Raw genomic sequence first — 18,207 nt, forward strand, 5'->3', positions numbered from 1 at the left:
TTATGTCTTCATATGTTTCTAACCTGTGCAGATAGGTTGTCTCTCTCGTTTAAAGCAGTTGGTACATAATGATATTAGTTTAAACGGAGAAAATGAGTAATTTTCCATCTGGAAACAATATTAAGGAAATGTCAAATGGTGTCGCATACATTCCAGTACTAATCCTTTGACTGTAGCCTTTCCCTTATAGCAGTACAACATGTACAATAGAGGAACAAGTGCCCCAGTCATCCCTTCAATTTCACCCAGTACCTGCTTCCTCCAATGAGCTTTGAGGGCTGGTACGCATACCACTGTATCCTCCAGGACCTAGCATGCCCCTCACAAACGGCAGACAGTGACATTCATGTTACTGAAGCTCAGAGGAGATACACATGTGGCGTCATCAGCATATACAGGCGTATTTCAGAGATATTGTGGGTTTGGCTCCAGACCATTGCAATAGAGCAAATATCGCAAAAAAAGTGAGTCACATGAATTTTTTGGTTTCCCAGTGCATATAAAAGTTGTTTGTAGTGTAGCCTATTAGGTGTACAACAGAATTATGTCTTAAAAACCAATATGCATACCTTAATTAAAAAATGCTTTATTGCTAAAAAATGCTAACCTTCATCTGAGCCTGCTGGAAAAATGGGGCCAATAAACTTGCTCAATGCAGGGTTGCCACAAACCTTCAATTTGTTAAAAAAAAAAAAAAAACCACAAAAAACAAAAACACAATGTCTGTGAAGCACAATAAAATGAAATATGCTTGTAGACAAGATTTATAGCAGTGGGAATGGATAACATCAACTAGAGAGCTTATAGAGAAAAAAAGGGGGAGAGCCTAAAATTAAACCCTGAAGAGCTGTAGCATTTGAGACTGGCTAAGGGCAAAAGGAGATCTTCATTAAATAAGGAAACTCTGCAACTATGAAACAAAAAAGCAGACATGTTTACCTAGAAGTTTAAAAGTTGTCTGGTAAAAGATACCACAAACAAAGCCAATATACAATATATTTGGAGAAAATATTGTAATGTAAATGACAAGAATCATACATACATAAATATGCAAGCAAACGACACAGGACAACATGAATGGGTATACAGAAATAACCAAAACAGGAACAGACCCACTAGGGCTGCAGATTAAGAGTTCATCAGATGCAGAGCGTCACGTAACTATGTTTAAAATGTTCAAGGTAATAAAAGACGTCTGAGGATTTCAGATGGAACAGGAAAATTTTAAAAAAAGATGTAACAGAAATGAAAAATAAAAGTTGGTATAACTATATTAGTATCAGTTAAAGTAGACTTTTAGGCAAAATATGGAGAACACTTTAAGATATTTTAAATGATTCAATTCACCAGGGATATAAATCAACTCTAAATTTGTATGCACCTAATAACATTGCCTCAAACTCTTATAAAATAAAAACTGACATAAGAATAAGCAAATCCAAAATCATAGTGGGATATTTTAACTTACCTCTCTCATAAATGCTAGGCAAAAACTCAGTGAAGATATATAAACTGAAACAACACAATAAACAGAATCATTCTAATGAACATATGTAGAACACTTGCATTCATTACAGATTATGGATATTTTTCATATACACACTGAACATTTATAATACTTGACCATGTTGTGGGTCATAAATTTGAAAGAATTGAAATCTTACAGAATATGATTTCTAAATGCCATGCAATCAATCTAAAAATCAAAAAAATGGTAATGAGAAAATCCATGAGTATTTGGAAATTAATAAATATACTTCTAAATAACCAGTAGGTCATGAAGAAACCAAAATAGAAACTAGAAAATGCACTATTTTGCATAATGCACTAAATGCACTATGAATGGTGATGAAGACTTCATATCAAAACTTATGGGACGCAGGTAATGTTATTGTTAAGAGCTAAAAATCTATCAGCCTAAGCAACCATCTTATAAAACTGGAAGGGAGGAATAACAGCAAACAAAAATAAACTAGAAGGAAAGAAATAATAAGGATAAAAGGAGAGTAGAAAACAAACATACAACAGAGGATCAAAAAAGCCAAAAGCTGATTCTTTGTAAAGACCAATGCAATGGAAAAACATCAAGTGAGATTAATTAAGAAAATCAAGAAGGCACTAATCAATCCCAAGAATGTAAAAGAGGACATCACTACCAACACTGCAACATTAATAAACTCTTAAAGCATGAATTATTTATAAAGATCAATTTGAAAATGTAGATGAAATGGACACATTCCTAGAAATTACAACGAACATATATAAAAATCTGAATATTCCTCCAGCTATTAATTAAACCCATACCTCAAAGAAAACATCAGACATTTAGGTCAATGGCAAAGTTCTATCAAACTTTTAAGAAATAATGCCAATCTTATGTTATGAGGTCACTAAAACCTTGGTAACAAAACCCAACACAGACCTTAAAAGAAACTTATGGGCCAATGGCACTGATGAAAATAGATGCCAAAAATGAAATATTGGCAAAAAAATCCAACAATATATAAAGAAGACAATACATCACAATCAAGTTGCTCATTCTGGGAATGCAAACTTGGTTTAATACTAGCACATCAATCAATATAACTCACTAAATGAGAAAAACCATTTGATTGTCTTAATTTAAAAAAAAGATAAAATTCAGCATCCTTTCCTGATTTTTTAAACTTAATATTACCAGTTTATTATAAATGATACTATAAAGGTTACAAATGAACATACTGATCAAGAGATCCATAGAGCAAGGTCTGGATGGGTCCTGAGCGCAGCTTGTTCCCTGTGGAGTTGGGGGTGTGCCAACATCAGGCACATGGAAGCATTCACCAACCCAGAAACTCCCTTTCATGATTTTTAATGAAAAAAATCCCTTGGGAATCGAAATGTGCTTCCTTAATTTAATAAGAGATCCAGATTCTAGGGCAAACACCATACTTAATGTTGAAAATTTTTCCTTTGCAATCAGTAAAAGGTTGAATATTGTTTCTATTCAATGTTATACTGGAATTCCTAACCAGTGCAGAAGGGCAAGACAAAGAAATGAAATGTTGACGGGAATAGAAAGGAAGAAATAAAGCTACAATTATTTGTAGATGATATGCGCAAACAGAATAATTTCTACAGTTAGGATTAATAAGAATGTTTAGTAAGTCTGCTGGGTATGTCAATCTATTGATTGCTCTGAAACTTTAAAAGTTTATTAAAACACACGTGTTGGACAACTTGGTGCTCATATGGGAAACAACAAAATTTGACTCCCACTTCACACTATACATAAAAAGCAATTTCAGGTAGATTATAGATCTTAATGGAATAGGTGAAAAAATAATAATAATAGTAAAGCTTTTAGGACAATCCAGTAAAGTATCTTCATGACCTTGGGATAGGGAAAGATTTCTTAAATACTGCACAAGAAATATTAACCATAAAGGAAAATAACGATATATTTGACATTAAAATTAAGGTCATGTGAGAAGAAATCATTGAGAATGAAAAAGTCACATAATAAGTAGAAAAAACATGATCAATACATATGACTGATAAAGGGGTTGTATACAAAACATGTAATTTCACATAATAAAAAGCAAAACAAAGGCCTCAAAATAAATAAACCAACAATAAAACCAAAGTGACAGGTAACCAAATAAATAAATGGACAAAGGACTCAAGCAGGCATTTCACAAAGGAGAAAATCCAAATGACTGATGTTCCCATTCTACCTGGATCCCTGAGAAGAGGTGCAGTCTTCTGGAGGGGAGGAAGGGGAAGAGGCAGGAGGAAAGAAACGACTGTTGCGCCTGACAGATAATGCCCACGAATCCTGCGTGTACTCACCTCGAGGCCTTTCCATATGCTGTATCTAGTCCGCTCTTCCCATCACCCCTTCACCTCGCTGCTATCTGTCCTTCAAGACTCAGCTCAGAGGCCCTCTTCTCCCAGAAACCTCAGCCCGTGCCCCTCCTAAGAGCCGCCCATCCCCAGCAGTCAGGGTCACGTGGCAGGGTACCTCTCTGCTCTCCACCCCATAGGCCAACCTTTACCCTTCTGCAGAAATGTGACCTCTGCATTACAGGCTGCCTGGCTGAGGTCTGGTGCTGACAGTTAGGGCTGGACATGGCAGAACTAAGAATGCACTGGAGGGGCCTCCCCGGACAGGAGACAGGGACAGAGGTCTGGAAGGACTTTTCTTTCCCCGAGATTCCTCCCTTCAGTGGCCTTCAAGAAGGGGAAGCTGGGAAAGAAATGAGTTTGCCTCTGAGTTGGGACTCAGCACGTCCCCGTTCAGTCTTAACCTACCTCTCCCTACTGCACAGAAGTGAGTGGGGTGGTTATTATCAGTCCAATTTTATAAAATTCGGAAGCTCATACCCAGAGAAATAATAAATACATTACTTGGGGTCATAGAGGCAGAGTTGGAGTGCAAACACTGGCCTCTGCAGCCCAGGGTGTGCCTCTAGACATGAGGTGGATACTGAGGAATTACTTGTTCAGCGAAGTCATCCTATGTGTTCCCAGACCTGGAAGGCACAGCTGCTGTCTTCAAGTATGGAAATGTGCAGGGTTTCCAAAACTTTGTTTTGGGGAAACTTGTGAAAGTACCAAAAGAGAGGGAGCCAAGTGTTTTGGGGTAAGAGTCACTGTTGACCAGAGCACTTAACAGTCCCGGCAGTGGGTAACCAGCCCCCATGCAAGAAGTTTTTCCTGCAGTGGAGATCCCACCCCATCAGAGATGGGCTTTCTCTGCTTCCCCCACCCCCACCGCCCATCCTCTGGCTCAGCCAGAGCCCGAGAATCAGACATGCATTCAGCAAGTGTATGAAGCACCTGCTGGCGGTGCTCAGCAGCTACTAAGGGCTACTGTGCCACAGCATCCTGGTGTCTTAGGGGGCCTACAGGTGTGGCAGTATGAGAAGAGCCATCCTGGATGCAAGTCCAACACTGTCTGCGGAGGTTCAATTCCCTTTCTTACTTTTAAAGACACTCACATTCATTGATTTGCCATATATTTACCAAGGTCCCCTAGGGGCTGAGGAGACCTCTCTGGAAACTGGTACCTATTTCTGGCTGGCAAATCATCGTTCTCCAAACCCCTGACCTGCAACCTGGAACTCTCACTGAGTCTAGACCAGACCTGGGAATGTCAAGTTCAGAGGTCAACCTCATCCTCGGCTGAGTTATTTCCAAGAAACTGTGACCTGCTCTGAGCAACTGCCCCATGGAAGACAGTGCCAAAGTGGTACAGTCTGGCCTTGGTTTAGGTACCGAGTAACCGAAGAAGCATTCTCCCAGGCCTTAGGGTACCTCCCAAAGATACCGAAACTTGATGACGGTACCCTCTTGCCTCAGGCTCCCGCCAAAGTCCAAGAGACCTCCCACACAGTTTGATGGGACTGAGAGGCAAGGAGAGAAGGCAGGGAAGAGACCCTGTGCCTCACAATTACCGAGGTTGGTTTGTCTTGACTTGGCAATTTCTTAAGAGTCCCAGTGCCAAGATCCAAAAGCCTGTGGTGCCCATAAAGAAGAGACCCACACATCCCAAGAGCAGCCAAAATCAGCTCACCCATTTATTTGACTGAGAACATGAAGGAGGACAACAAAATTAAACAATTTTTAATAAAATTCCTATAGAAAACTCAGTCACTGGGCAAATACTCAGTTCTCTTTCCCATGTCATTGAGAATTGAGAGCTCCCAATAGTCTTTGGAGAATAAGCAGTAGTTTTGCTGGATGTTGCCAGTACTCAGAAAGAGCATCCATTTACACATTCAAACCAGTAGTTCCTATTGCACATATTAACATCGTTTGCCATCTAGCACCCTAAGTATATGGTACCTCAACAAATAAATTAAAGAATTCCATGTGGCATGAAATCATTTCAACTTGAACTAATATCCTTGAAAAAAATCACATTATTACAAGTTTTAATAAATACAGTAAGAACATCTGGCATTTTACTAAAAGACTGAATTTTAGGTCTTGAGTTTATTCCATAAATAGTTTCCTTTTCATCTGTATCTTGGGTACATTTGCTCAAGTATTATGCTCTATGAACTCTTTCATAGATAACCGTGTAAAAACTGTATTAATATACGCCTCATTACAGAAGCAGCTGGAAGAACTGGATCACATACAGTTAACTAAAAAGTAACTTAGGAAAATGCTCTGCTTTTTGTAAAACAAAGGCTGAAGAAAACCAAAGAAACATCTTTTTATACAGAACTCCCACTAGAAATTTTATAAATATATATGCAGCATATATATTTGCCTCACCAGTAGATTTTCAGCAAGTCTGGCTGGGATGATGTTACCATGATAGATAAATATAACAGAAGAATTAATGTTTCCACAGGTTTAAAAGATTTCTTTTGAAAAATAATCATAATTTCAACTTATATTATAATTTGTAGTTTATACAATTTAAAAAGGGAAGAAAGATACCTTTCTTTTACGCCTCATTTGGAAATTAAGAACAGCCACCAGTCCCCAGGTATGGATAAGTTGGCTGGTAACACTTGGTCACAATTCAAAAAAGAAATATTTACACCTTTCCGGAAAAGTACCAAATACTTAAAATTAAAAAAAAATAAAAGACAGACAAAAAAACAATCTCTAGTAGCATTCCCTGGCGTGCAAAGTCAGCAGAAATGATTATCCATAACATAATGTTGACAGTTTTCATGATGAATCTTGGAAGCATTCAAAAAGCAGAGGGTGGTCATCGGGGATTGTTCAGATTAGGTTGTGTGGGATGCCTTGTTCTTAAATTTAACTGAGATTCAGAATTTCATTCCCTTTATAACATCTCTGGCAGGGTCATATTCAACTTAGTGCAAGTGCAAAATGAAAACTAAACAAAACCAACAAATACGTTAGGAGCAAAGGCTGACCATTAAGATCTGTAGTCTTTCCGAACTGTGTGGGCCATCCAGTTCACTTTCGTAGTCCAGCTTTCCCTGAGTGCCTCGTCAAATTTTTGCTTAAATTGCTTGAGTGCTTCTTCTTCACTCTTCCCTAAGGCAAGAGAGTCCTAAAAATGAAGAAAAAAAATCTCATTTTATGCATCCTCCAAAGTGATGTGCAAATGTCAACATCTGCAGGAGGCCTGCTTGGTTACAATGCCCAGCCACCATTAAGTACTGTGCCTCATGTTTTTATTTAAAACTTTTGCAGGAGGGAGAACAAACACCAAGGTAGGGTGACAATATGACCTCTGCCAAAGGGTTTTTGAAGACAAAATGAATTTATGATTATTGCAAGACACCTACTCAGCTGCTTGCCACTACCACTCCTGTGCAAGAACTGTCTCACAGAAAAAGACTTGGTTCTATTCCCTTTGAACATCTGAACAGGCAGGTATATTGAGCTCCAATGTACAGAGAAAGGGGTTTGTACCTTAAGATACTGTATATCCTTGACTGATGTGAGCTCAGGAAGCCCTGCAGTCAACATCAGTGCAAAGAGAGTGATGAAGAGATTCCCATGCCGACGTAAAATCAGATACGCGTCCTCACAACACTGGCGGAACCTTTAGTTGATGCAGCAAATCACAAGAGCATGTTGTTAGAGGAGAGTCAGCAAATTTCATAAAGGACGATGGGGGAGCTATAGCTAGACTTTCCATAGAGCTGGAAAATTTCTACTGAACTAAAGGTTCGTTTCTGATTTTTCCTTCTTTGAAAATTGTCCCAGGACTAAAATTTACATAAAATAAATCAAGCTCTCTAAAACCACACATATATTTTTCAGAAACAAAACTAAACATATTTTCTATGATAAAAACCAATATAACACAATTTAGGCTTTTAAATTCTATGAGGCAAAAAAAATTATTGTAAAGCAAGTAATAATTATAATCCATGAGGATTTCTGAACACATTTCTAGACTCCAGATCAGTGGTCTGACTTCGGGCATTAATTTCTTTAAAGTCCTCTGAATCGGTGATCAGTGTTTTTGCGTTGCACCTCCCTGTCATCTTGCCGTCCTCTCTTCTCTTCTAGATGGTCATTCAAAAGGACCACTCAATCCTATCTCAGTTTTGTGAAAGAAAAAAATGCACCCAGAGGTATATTTGGCAGAAACCCAGGCAGAACTAGAAATGATAATACCAATTATTTAGTAAGGCTATAATATGAGTTCATCACATCATGTAACCTGTCTCTATCATAATAGCCCTGAAATTGAATTAGTTTGTCCCCATTTTACATGAAGAAACAAAGACAGAAAGACAGTAATATGCAAAGAAACATACAACGAACGAGGAATAGATCAGAAATTACAAAGTCTGTCTCTGAACCCTGGCTCCCTCACTGTACTCCACGATGAATGACAGCAAAATGCCTGTTCTCAGCATCTCTCTATCAAATGTCTTAATAGTTTCAGAGAATTTTATAAGACAGGTAAAAGGTGGTATACTATTGGAATAAAGCTAACTTATTTCACTTTTCCAGCATTGTTTCTCTTCTCTGAGTATATCTGAACCGTAACATGGATCTAACAGGCAAATCCCCCAAAAGCCCCATTAGCAGACTGAGTATCTCCCAAACCTAAATATACCTCAGCAAAGAAATGCTAGTCCAGATGGCCAGATGAGAAAATGTTGGATGTGTCTACCCTTGACACAAGGGCAATACTCACCGGCCAAACTTTTCCGTGTTTCCTGTTTTTCCTTGTTGAATCACATGAATGAAATCATAGGTAAGAATGAAAGGCACTCGCTCCCTTTTAATGCCAAATTTAGACTTGAAATTTCCAAGAATGTGTCCAAAATCAATGTGGAAGAGCTGGAAAACAAATGGGATTCAATTTTCCTTGTTTTTCTGGTGGGTGCCAAATAGAAAGAAGAGATCTCAGCAGTCCTAAATCCCAATGCACTATCCCCACCCTTATCTGAGCCCCTTTTTTCACAGCCTTCTGGGTCTCTTGAGAAGAGAGAGTGTCTAACATTCATAGATCTTTTATACTCAATAATAACCCTGATATTAAACTGCAAATACCCAGTAGGGAAGGCAAATCTTTAAAAAGAAAAATGTATTCAAATAATAAACATGTCTGATTAAAAAGTCAAATAGTTTTACATATAGAACTATTACGTTGGTACAAAATTGCAGTTTTTGCAATTTTTAACCTTTTAAACTGCAATTACTTTTGCATCAACCTAATATTTCTACGTCAACAGTTCTTCATATAGAAACGTAACAAAAAGAGTATATTCTTGCCCCACCAGGTAGAATCATTCAGAGAATAACTCTATCTCCTTCTAGGAGATGGGAAGGAGGCTTGAGTATCTAATTGCTTCATACGAAACTACCAACAATCATGTTCTCAGGCTCTTCCCTAATCCCCACCTTCTGCAATACCTTGTGCATCTCATTCCAGAGCTGTTCTCAGACTGACATGACATACCCCTCTAAAGGTATACAGGTGTCCATTTTCCTCAGCTATGTTAAGTCATTGCCACTTTTTCATCACACTTTCTATCATCCCCTAATCTGTTGATGTCTTTCACCCACTGTGGCCTTTATTCCTCCTATCTTTGACTTCTTGGATTTACATATTTCTTATTCCTTAACATCATATTAGAAGGGTGTTAAGAAAGAATAAAGAAACCCCTATGTATTCAATCTTATTAACCAGAAGTCTGAAAGAATCCTTTTAAGTGTGAACACAAGGTTCAAATCTCAAAGCTCAAGAAGAACTACCCAGATCTCCCAGGTGTAAAACTGGGTCCCATCTAGAGCCAGAATTCACAGTGACCGACAGGTTTTCAATCTGGAATACCTCTAGTGGCAGAAAATTCCAAGGGTGGCTAAACTGATAAATATCCTAAATATCTCATCTGCCTTTACTTAATATAAAAGAATTTACAAGCAAACATAAGTCACTCTGAAAAATAGTTTTTTATTTGAAAACTAAGAGCTTCTTCATAAATAACCTGGTCTAGTACCTTAGCTATCCCAAAATGGTATTACATACTCCATTTCTCCCTACTCTCTACTCCCACATTTGATGTTCTAAAAGAGAAAAACATGGCTCAACTTTTTTTTTTTAAGAACTGGTTATCTTATTTAAAGTTAATATATCATGCACATCATCTGTTCCTTCTATACTTAGTTACATTTGTGTCCAAGATACAATTTCTTTTTTTTCTGGTTTTATATTATTTTTTAAAGATTTTTGACCATATAGGCATGGGTTTGTTTCTGCATTCTCTATTCTGTTCTACTGACCTGAGTCTATTTTTATGCCAGTACCATGCTGTTTTGATTACAATAGCCTTGTAGTATAGTTTGATATCAGGTATTATAATATCTCAACTTTTGTTTCTCAAGATTGTCAAGGCTATTCAGGGTCTTCTATGGTTCCAAATAAATTTCAGGATTATTTGTTCTAGATCTGTGAAAAATGCCATTGATAGACTGCTTTGGGTAGTATGGACATTTTAATGGTGTTAATTGTTCCTATCCATGAGCATGGTATATGCTTATTTGTATCTTCTTCAATTTCTTTCTTCAATGTCTTATTAATTGGCCAAGTACAAGTCTTTTACCTCTTTGGTTTAATTTATTCCTAGGTATTTTCTTTTGATGCAATTGTAAATGTAATCATTTTCTTAATTTCTGTTTCTGATAATTTGTTATTGGTATATAGAAATACAACCAATTTCTGAACATCAATTTTGTATCCTGCTACTTTACTGAATTCATTCATCAGTTCTAATAGTTTTTTGGTGGAACATTTGAGGTTCTCTCTACACAGTATCATGTCATCTGCAAATAATTACAGATTCACTTCTTTCTTTCCAATTTGGATGTCTCTTATTTCTTTTTTTTGTCTGACTGCTGTGGCTAGGACTTCCAATAATATGGTGAATAAAAGTAGGTGAAAGTGGACAGACATCCTTATCGTCTTCCTGATCTTAATGCTTTTAGCTTTTCACTTTTGACTATGATATTAGCTATAGGTTTGTCATATATGGCCTGCTATGTTGAGGTATGGTCTATTCCCATTTTGCTGAGTTTTAATCATAAATGGATGCCAGATTTTGTCAAATGCTTTTAATGCATCTATGGATATGATCATATGATTTTTATCCTTCATTTTATTTATGTGGTATATCACGTTAATTGAACCAATCTTGAATCCCAGGAATAAATATCACTTGATCATGGTGTATGATCATTTCAATGTATTGCTGAAATTGCTTTGCTAATATTTTGTTGAGAATTTTTCATATATATTCATCAGGGATATCAGCCTATAATTTTCTTTTTTTTGTAATGCCTTTGTCTGGCTTTGGAAGCAGGGTTATAGTGGCCTAATAAAATGAGGTTGCAGGGAGTAGCGGGCGGTGTTTGGCCAGATCGCTCGGTTGGTTAGAACATGAGCTCTGAACAACAGGGCTGCCGGTTCAATTCCCACATGGGCCTGTGAGCTGTGGCCTCCACAACTAGATTGAAGACAATGAGCTGCCGCTGAGCCCATAGGATGGTGGGCTGCACCCCCTGCAACTAAAGATTGAAAATGGCGACTAGACTTGGAGCTGAGCTGCACCCTCCACAACTAGAATGAAGGACAACGACTTGGAGCTCATGGGCCCTGAAGAAACACAGTTCCCCAATAAAATTTATAAAAAAATTAAATAAATAAATAAAATAAAATAAGGTTGGGAGCCTTCCAGTCTCTTAATTTTTTGGAATAACTTGAAAAGGATAAGTGTTCATTCTTCTTTGAATGTTTGGGAAAATTCACCTGTGAGGTCATCTGGTCCAGGACTTTTGTTTGTGCCACAACACATTTCTTCTACTGAAAAAATAGGTCACTTAAATAACCACAATATTTTAAAAAATATTTAAGTAAATTCTTATCACCTAACTTTAAGGAAACAAACCAATGAATATATGAAGCACATAGTAAGTAAAACGAGGGGTGGGAAATAAAAGTAAAGACAAACACATGACTCCAAGAATCACTAAAGAACCTGCCTGAGTTTCACAAGAGATTGTGCTGTATCTAAATAAGCATCACTGGAGCCCTTGGAAGACTCTGGGGAACAGCTCACCTGGCCATTTTTTTTTACCATGATGTTGTCACTATGTCTGTCACCAATCCCAAGGACATAAGAAGCTACACAGTAGCCGGCACAGGACAGGGTAAACTCCTCAATGGCTCGGTCCAGGTCATCCCTGAACAAGAGAAAAAATAGAAACAACAACGGTTTTCAGCCTGCAAATGTGTGAGCTGAGAACAAATCCACACTCCCGTTTCCTTTTTAAATGTGAGAAGAACTGCAATATGGAGCTGCCAGAAACCTAAGAGCAGATCATGTTGGATCAGCCAAGAGAATGAGGATTCACAGGAACAGGGCAGAGAGGAGTGAATAGACTGGCTCAAAGACATCAGATAACTGGACCTCAGCCATTCAAATTGCTGTGCCCTGGGGTCACGTTTCAGTGGGGATGGGATAAGTTCATACACATAGAAATGAGAGGAGACCATTAGTTGTGCTGGATAATCCTGGGGCCTTGGAATATTTTGGTTGGTTTTGACATAAGGCTAGAATTCTGTATTTAAGACTCAAGTATTGCATTTCCAACCATTCAAGTCACTGACTTATATTAGAAGTGAGTAATACAAACCTTTTAGAGACAAGGCCCTAAGATAAAAATTTGGAAACTGATTCTCACATACAAGTCCTTGGACTTTGCCAATGATAAAATTTATGTCTGAATTTGAAGTCATTAGCCAAAAATATTTAGTGTTTTCCCTTCATTGTGAAATTCCTTAATTTCTTATGTATTAGGGCTTTTCCAACACAATAACCATAAAAAACACAATTCCAAGCACTTTATTTTTTAGTTTGAAGTCATGACAGTCTTCAAACTCATTTACTTCCATTATAAAAAACTACTAAGAACCTAAGGTCACACATTCACATAATTACAGAAATGAATGCCTTTAAGCAAAAACCTATATGCTATTTTAAAAATACTTAAATTCTTAGATTGTAACTACTGCAGGGCTCTGAAATTTGATCTAGATAAAGATCAACACTAATCATTTGTAAGACTTTAGGTAGGCCTATTTGTCATTTTGATCTAACCTGAAATGAAGCAATAAATGACACTAATATCTCCTCTAGGATACTGATAATTCTAATTGGGAGGACTGTTATATTTGGCTGTTTGTTCAGGAAAACAATAACCAAACAAAACAAACGAACCCAGAATTGTATTCTTTAAGCCAGTTCAGAAGGGCATCTTTATTGAAGGCTGCTGCAGCAGCCACGTTGCTACTGTTCAGCTGAATGTCAGCAATTGTTTCAGACGTGCTCACAACTTCAATGAGGCCAGAGCGATCTCCTGTGGCTAAACAGCCATAAGGCAACATCCTGAAAGGAAAAAAATGGGCACAAGTGTATATTATCCATTAAATGAAACATTAACGGAGCATTTTTCTCTGATTTCTAAAAACATTTGATTACTATTGATACCCTTGCCATTACTGTATTATTGTCATATGGAGAAATATGAGTTCTACCTTCAGTTAGGAAGTAAATCTCTTGGCCAATAGATAGAGTAATTTACTAGAATGTCCATGTGCCAGCTAAATGTATAATTTGGCATCTAGTTATTCTGGTGAACAAGTCTATTTGTTTGGGTAGATAGACAGAAGCACATCAGATAAAAGAAAAGTCTTTCATTTTTACTCTGAATTTTGGGGAAGGGAATCGCCCTTTATGAAGCATTAATAGGAACCACACAGCGGGCTAAGCACTTTACATTACCTTGGTTAATGGCAACGCCATCCTTCAAAGTATTCAAGCCCACAACCATAAGGTCATCTTTGACCTACCTTGACTATGAATACAGAGTCTAAGTATTTCTCAGCCTCTACCCTTCCTTCTGCTACCACCCCAGTCCATCAACCCTTATTCAATTATTCAAATTTCCTAATTAGTTTCCGTTCTTCCATATCATAGTCTGTTCTAGATGCAACAACATAATCCATTTAAAATATACTGATATTATGTCACTTTCCTGATCGAAATGTCTGCAGTGGCTTCCCACCTTACAGCGAAAGCCAATAATATACTTGCCAGAACTCACAAGGCCTTCCATCTACTTCCCCTTCACCTCTCCTAGGATCCTCCCCTTGTTTATGCTGGTGCTACTATACTGGCTTCCCTACTATTCCTCAAACATATCAGGCACAATACGTCTTCATTCCTTTACAAGTGTTATTTTCTCTGCCTGGAACGTTCTTCCTCAAGACATTTACATGGCTTACTTCCCTACCTTTTGGAAATCTTTGCTGAAGTGTCACCTTCTCAGTGAGAAATTCCCAGATCATCCTATTTAAAATAGCAACACTATCTGTGACACAATACTTGCTATCTCTTCCCTGCTTTATTTTCCTTTATAACGCTCAACACTATCCAACATCCTGTATATTTTATTTATTTATTTGTTTACTGTCTGTCTCCACTGTTAGGATGAAAGTTCCATCAGGCAGGGATGTTTTTGTTCATTGCTGTATCCTCAGTGCCCGAGAATGCGCCTGGCACAAAGCAGTCACTCAGTAAGTATTTGTGAATGAACAAACAAATTTAATAACAAAATCCCTATAAGTTCTCAATTTTACAAAGGAGAAACATAAGTAATTTGCAAAATCATGTATTTAACTAAGTGGAAGATCCAACACTTAGAACTATATCTGTGTGGCTCTAAAATTATCCTTTTAATTTAACACCGTCTCCAGTATCACTGAATAATATAAGAAGCTTCTCAGGCTGCTTCTTGCGCAAAATTACTTTTGCCAAATTGATAGGTAGTATTTTGCTTTGATTTGCATTTATATGATCCCTAGTAAAAATAAAAATTATCTCAGATCTCTCTTAGCCATTTTAAGAATTTCTTTTGTGAATTAGCTATTTGCATCCTTTGCCGACTTATTAGGGTTTTAAACATCTTCCTTAGCGATTTATATGAGTTCTTTATATATTAATAATATCCTTTTCTCATTTTGGTTGTAAACATTTTCTCCAGTTTTCTAAAAACTGTATTATCATTAGAGCAACTCCAAAATGAAATGAATTATCTTGGAAAGTTCAAATAAAAGTCAGGTAACTACAGAAAATAGATGGAATTCATGGATTCAACAAATATTTGTGTGCAGCTATGTGACAAGCATTAGCTGCTAGTGATCCAGACATGAGCAAAAATACCAGCTTCTCACTGAAACAATGCACAATGTACTTACTACATGTGATCTTTGTATGAATGAGGTGCCATGAGAACAAGTCAAGAGTTAAGAAAGATCTCTGTGAGGAGGAAGGTCTGCATGGCTGGAGGAGAATGCAAGGGGAGCATAAAAGCAAGGTGAAAACAAGAAACAATCAGTGTTGGAAAGACTACGCAGGGCTCTATAGGCCATGTGAAGACGTCTGTCATTCTTTAGAAGCACTGAGAAAGACTTTGAAGGACTGTGTGAGAGAGAAAGAGAGAGATAGGGGAGTTGAATGGATGTGTGTGTTAGTGCATGTAACAGTCAGATGAAAGAGGAGAGTTTTATTAAGTAGTTACTGAATTCCCTTCCAACCAACAATTCAACCAGTTTGTGCCTCTTTCAGCACTTTCCTAGTTCTAGCAAAATAAGGTTGGGAGCAGAATTACCAAACTACATGCTTGGTACACCAATAGACTGCTCTACACAGACTGCTTTACAATAGACTGCTACACTTGCAGCCCGCTACACCAATAGACTGCTTTACATCTACATTATTAATTTATTTCTCCTTTTAGAAATTTACCCCTCAGTAAGGTAGTTACGGAGTATGAAAAGATTTTTACCAACACCCCTATCCTTATCGTGACACAACACATGTGAAGTAAACACTGCCCAATTAAAGTGCACTTTGGCTCACTTTCCTGCTTCTCCTCCCACCCCACTTGCAGCCTAAACTGGGCAAAAGTCCAACAACTTCCTCTTCAAAAGCTGGCAACGATGAAAGCATTCAGTGCCTTGAGGATGGAACACTCACAATGGGAAGGAAAAAACATTCTTGTCAGAGAGACAGTTTGACAAAGTCAAACTGGGGACAAACCCTGACCATCTTGCATGGCCCCCTTTGCACTCAACTTCTACACTTCTTATAAAGGCCATGAAAACAATTAGTAATGTTTACCTTCCTTTCTCAAACTCTCTGACCCAAGAAGTAATTTGTTACCTTTCCACTAAAGCAAAAATTAAAAAATGAAATAAATCCTACAGTGGGGAGGCAGCCCGATAAACCAGCTCTCAATGGATATGTAGAAAGTTTTCTCTGACCTTGACTCTGACACATCGACCCAAGTCTGAGTGGTACCTTTAGCCCACTGCCTCCAAAGGAAGAAATGGTAACACCTTTACCTAATGACTGCATTACCGTGTTTCCCCAAAAACAAGACCTAGCCGGACAATCAGCTCTAATGAGTCTTTTGGAGCAAAAATTAATGTAAGACCCGCCCAGTCTTATTTTACTATAATATAAGACCCGGTCTATAATGTAATGTAATGTAACGTAATGTAATATAATATAATAAATATAATACTGTGTCTTATATTAATTTTTGCTCCAAAAGACGCATTAGAGCTGATTGTTCGGCTAGGTCTTGTTTTCGGGGAAACACGGTACTTCCATCTTCTTCCTTCATCCTTCTGAGACTACTGATACCAGTGTCATTAAAGAACTGCTGTGTAGCTCTCTTAAAAGGTAAGTAAACCACATTAGTGCAACTCAGCTGTAAAGTCACAATAAAGACAACTGTCCAAAATTTAATGTCACATGTATTTGTGGGGAGGGGTAGAGAACTGTCAACTCTACCAAAGGCCAGACAGATTTAAATGTAGAAACATATCAGACCTGACAGAAAAGGCTAACAGCCTATATTATTTGTTGACCAAAGAAGGTCGGGGTGTTCTAACATATTGATGGATTACAAATGTTCTAATTTGGAATGAAGATGCCAAGAGTATTTTGAGACATCAGGAAAAAATGAAAATGATAAATATGCACTTTCATTCATGCTACAATGGCACTCTTCCAGGTACTAAAATATTCTGATCAAAGTAGTAACGTATACAAGGTACATTAGATTTGAGATTGAACTTAAAAGAGTGTGTGCTACGTGACCCAGTTTAACCTGAACAGCTGGCCAAAAGAAAAACAAACACAATAGGAACACTGGAGCACATATATTTATAGAAATAGTAAAAAATGTTTGGTGAGAAAAAGGTATTAGTTTGAAAATGAACTCAAAAGAATTAAAATCCTGCATTTTTTTTAGACATGGGGTCAGAGTACAAAAAGTCAACAAAGATTCACTAGACAGACAAGTTCCTTTTTCTGTTAGACACACATTGCTTCTCATCAGACAGACACCAGGTTTATTTCTAGCACTCTCACATGTGGCTGCCTCCCTTTGCCTGAGGTCACAATGAACTCCACTTGAGGCTAAATGTGCTTTACATTTGAATAGAATGTAAAATCAAAATTAAGAGAAAAGAACTTGGTTGGGGTTTTCAATTAAGCTGATGGAACTAAGGGCAAAGTCTCTAGCTCAGCCTTTTATAACTACAGAAGACTCATTATATGGTCTGAATCTGTTCCTAACTAAAGGAGACCATGGTGTAGTTTATGTACTTAACCCTGGAAAGAGTCAGTGAGTTACTAGCCTCAGTTTGACAAGTTCCCCCCATTTTTTATGGTATAAGTCAAGTAAAAACATTTTTGTCGGGGTTTACTTTTTTCAGAGGGGTCTGTAAACTTTTGCTGGAATGAGCCAGATACTAAATATCTTAGGTGCTGGAGGCTATTAGGTCACTATTCAATTTTGCAGTTAACAGCATAAAAGTGGCCATAGACAATATGGAAACAAATGGGTGGTAGCTGTATGCCAATAAAACTTTACTTACCAAAAAAAAGCCAGCTCATGTCCCTCTGGGTTTATATTCCTTACTGAGTTTCTCACAATCACTCATTCCTCGTATCTATGCAGTATTTCTTATCAGTGGTTGACCAAAAAACTTGCTACCTATTCAAAACTACTAATTCCATTTTTACACAGCTGTGTTAGAAATTCCCCCTAACTTAAAAGAAAAACACTATCATTTATGGTGCTCAAATGGTCCTTTTCAGATAAACTATAATCTCTCTTCCTTATTCCAATCAC

General features: G+C 37.5%; 1 protein-coding gene across 4 annotated transcripts in view; it reads right to left on the reverse strand.

Annotated features, from left to right (window-relative positions):
* Positions 1-5,532: 5,532 nt before the first annotated feature.
* Positions 5,533-18,207, reverse strand: part of PIK3CB (phosphatidylinositol-4,5-bisphosphate 3-kinase catalytic subunit beta) — a 161,018-nt gene continuing 148,343 nt past the window's right edge. For 3 of the 4 annotated variants that reach the window (XM_033132718.1, XM_033132716.1, XM_033132717.1), the window contains 5 exons: positions 13,218-13,385; positions 12,057-12,180; positions 8,633-8,778; positions 7,390-7,522; positions 6,583-7,024 (listed from right to left, as the gene is read on the reverse strand). In XM_033132718.1, coding sequence (XP_032988609.1) covers positions 6,887-7,024; positions 7,390-7,522; positions 8,633-8,778; positions 12,057-12,180; positions 13,218-13,385 — 709 coding nt within the window. In that variant the 3' untranslated portion in view covers positions 6,583-6,886. Of the gene's footprint in view, positions 7,025-7,389; positions 7,523-8,632; positions 8,779-12,056; positions 12,181-13,217; positions 13,386-18,207 lie in introns of all 4 variants that reach the window. The other variant, XM_033132719.1, reaches the window with a different exon arrangement.

Source organism: Rhinolophus ferrumequinum, chromosome 17 (genome assembly GCF_004115265.2).
Source record: "Rhinolophus ferrumequinum isolate MPI-CBG mRhiFer1 chromosome 17, mRhiFer1_v1.p, whole genome shotgun sequence".
Lineage (NCBI taxonomy): Eukaryota > Metazoa > Chordata > Mammalia > Chiroptera > Rhinolophidae > Rhinolophus > Rhinolophus ferrumequinum.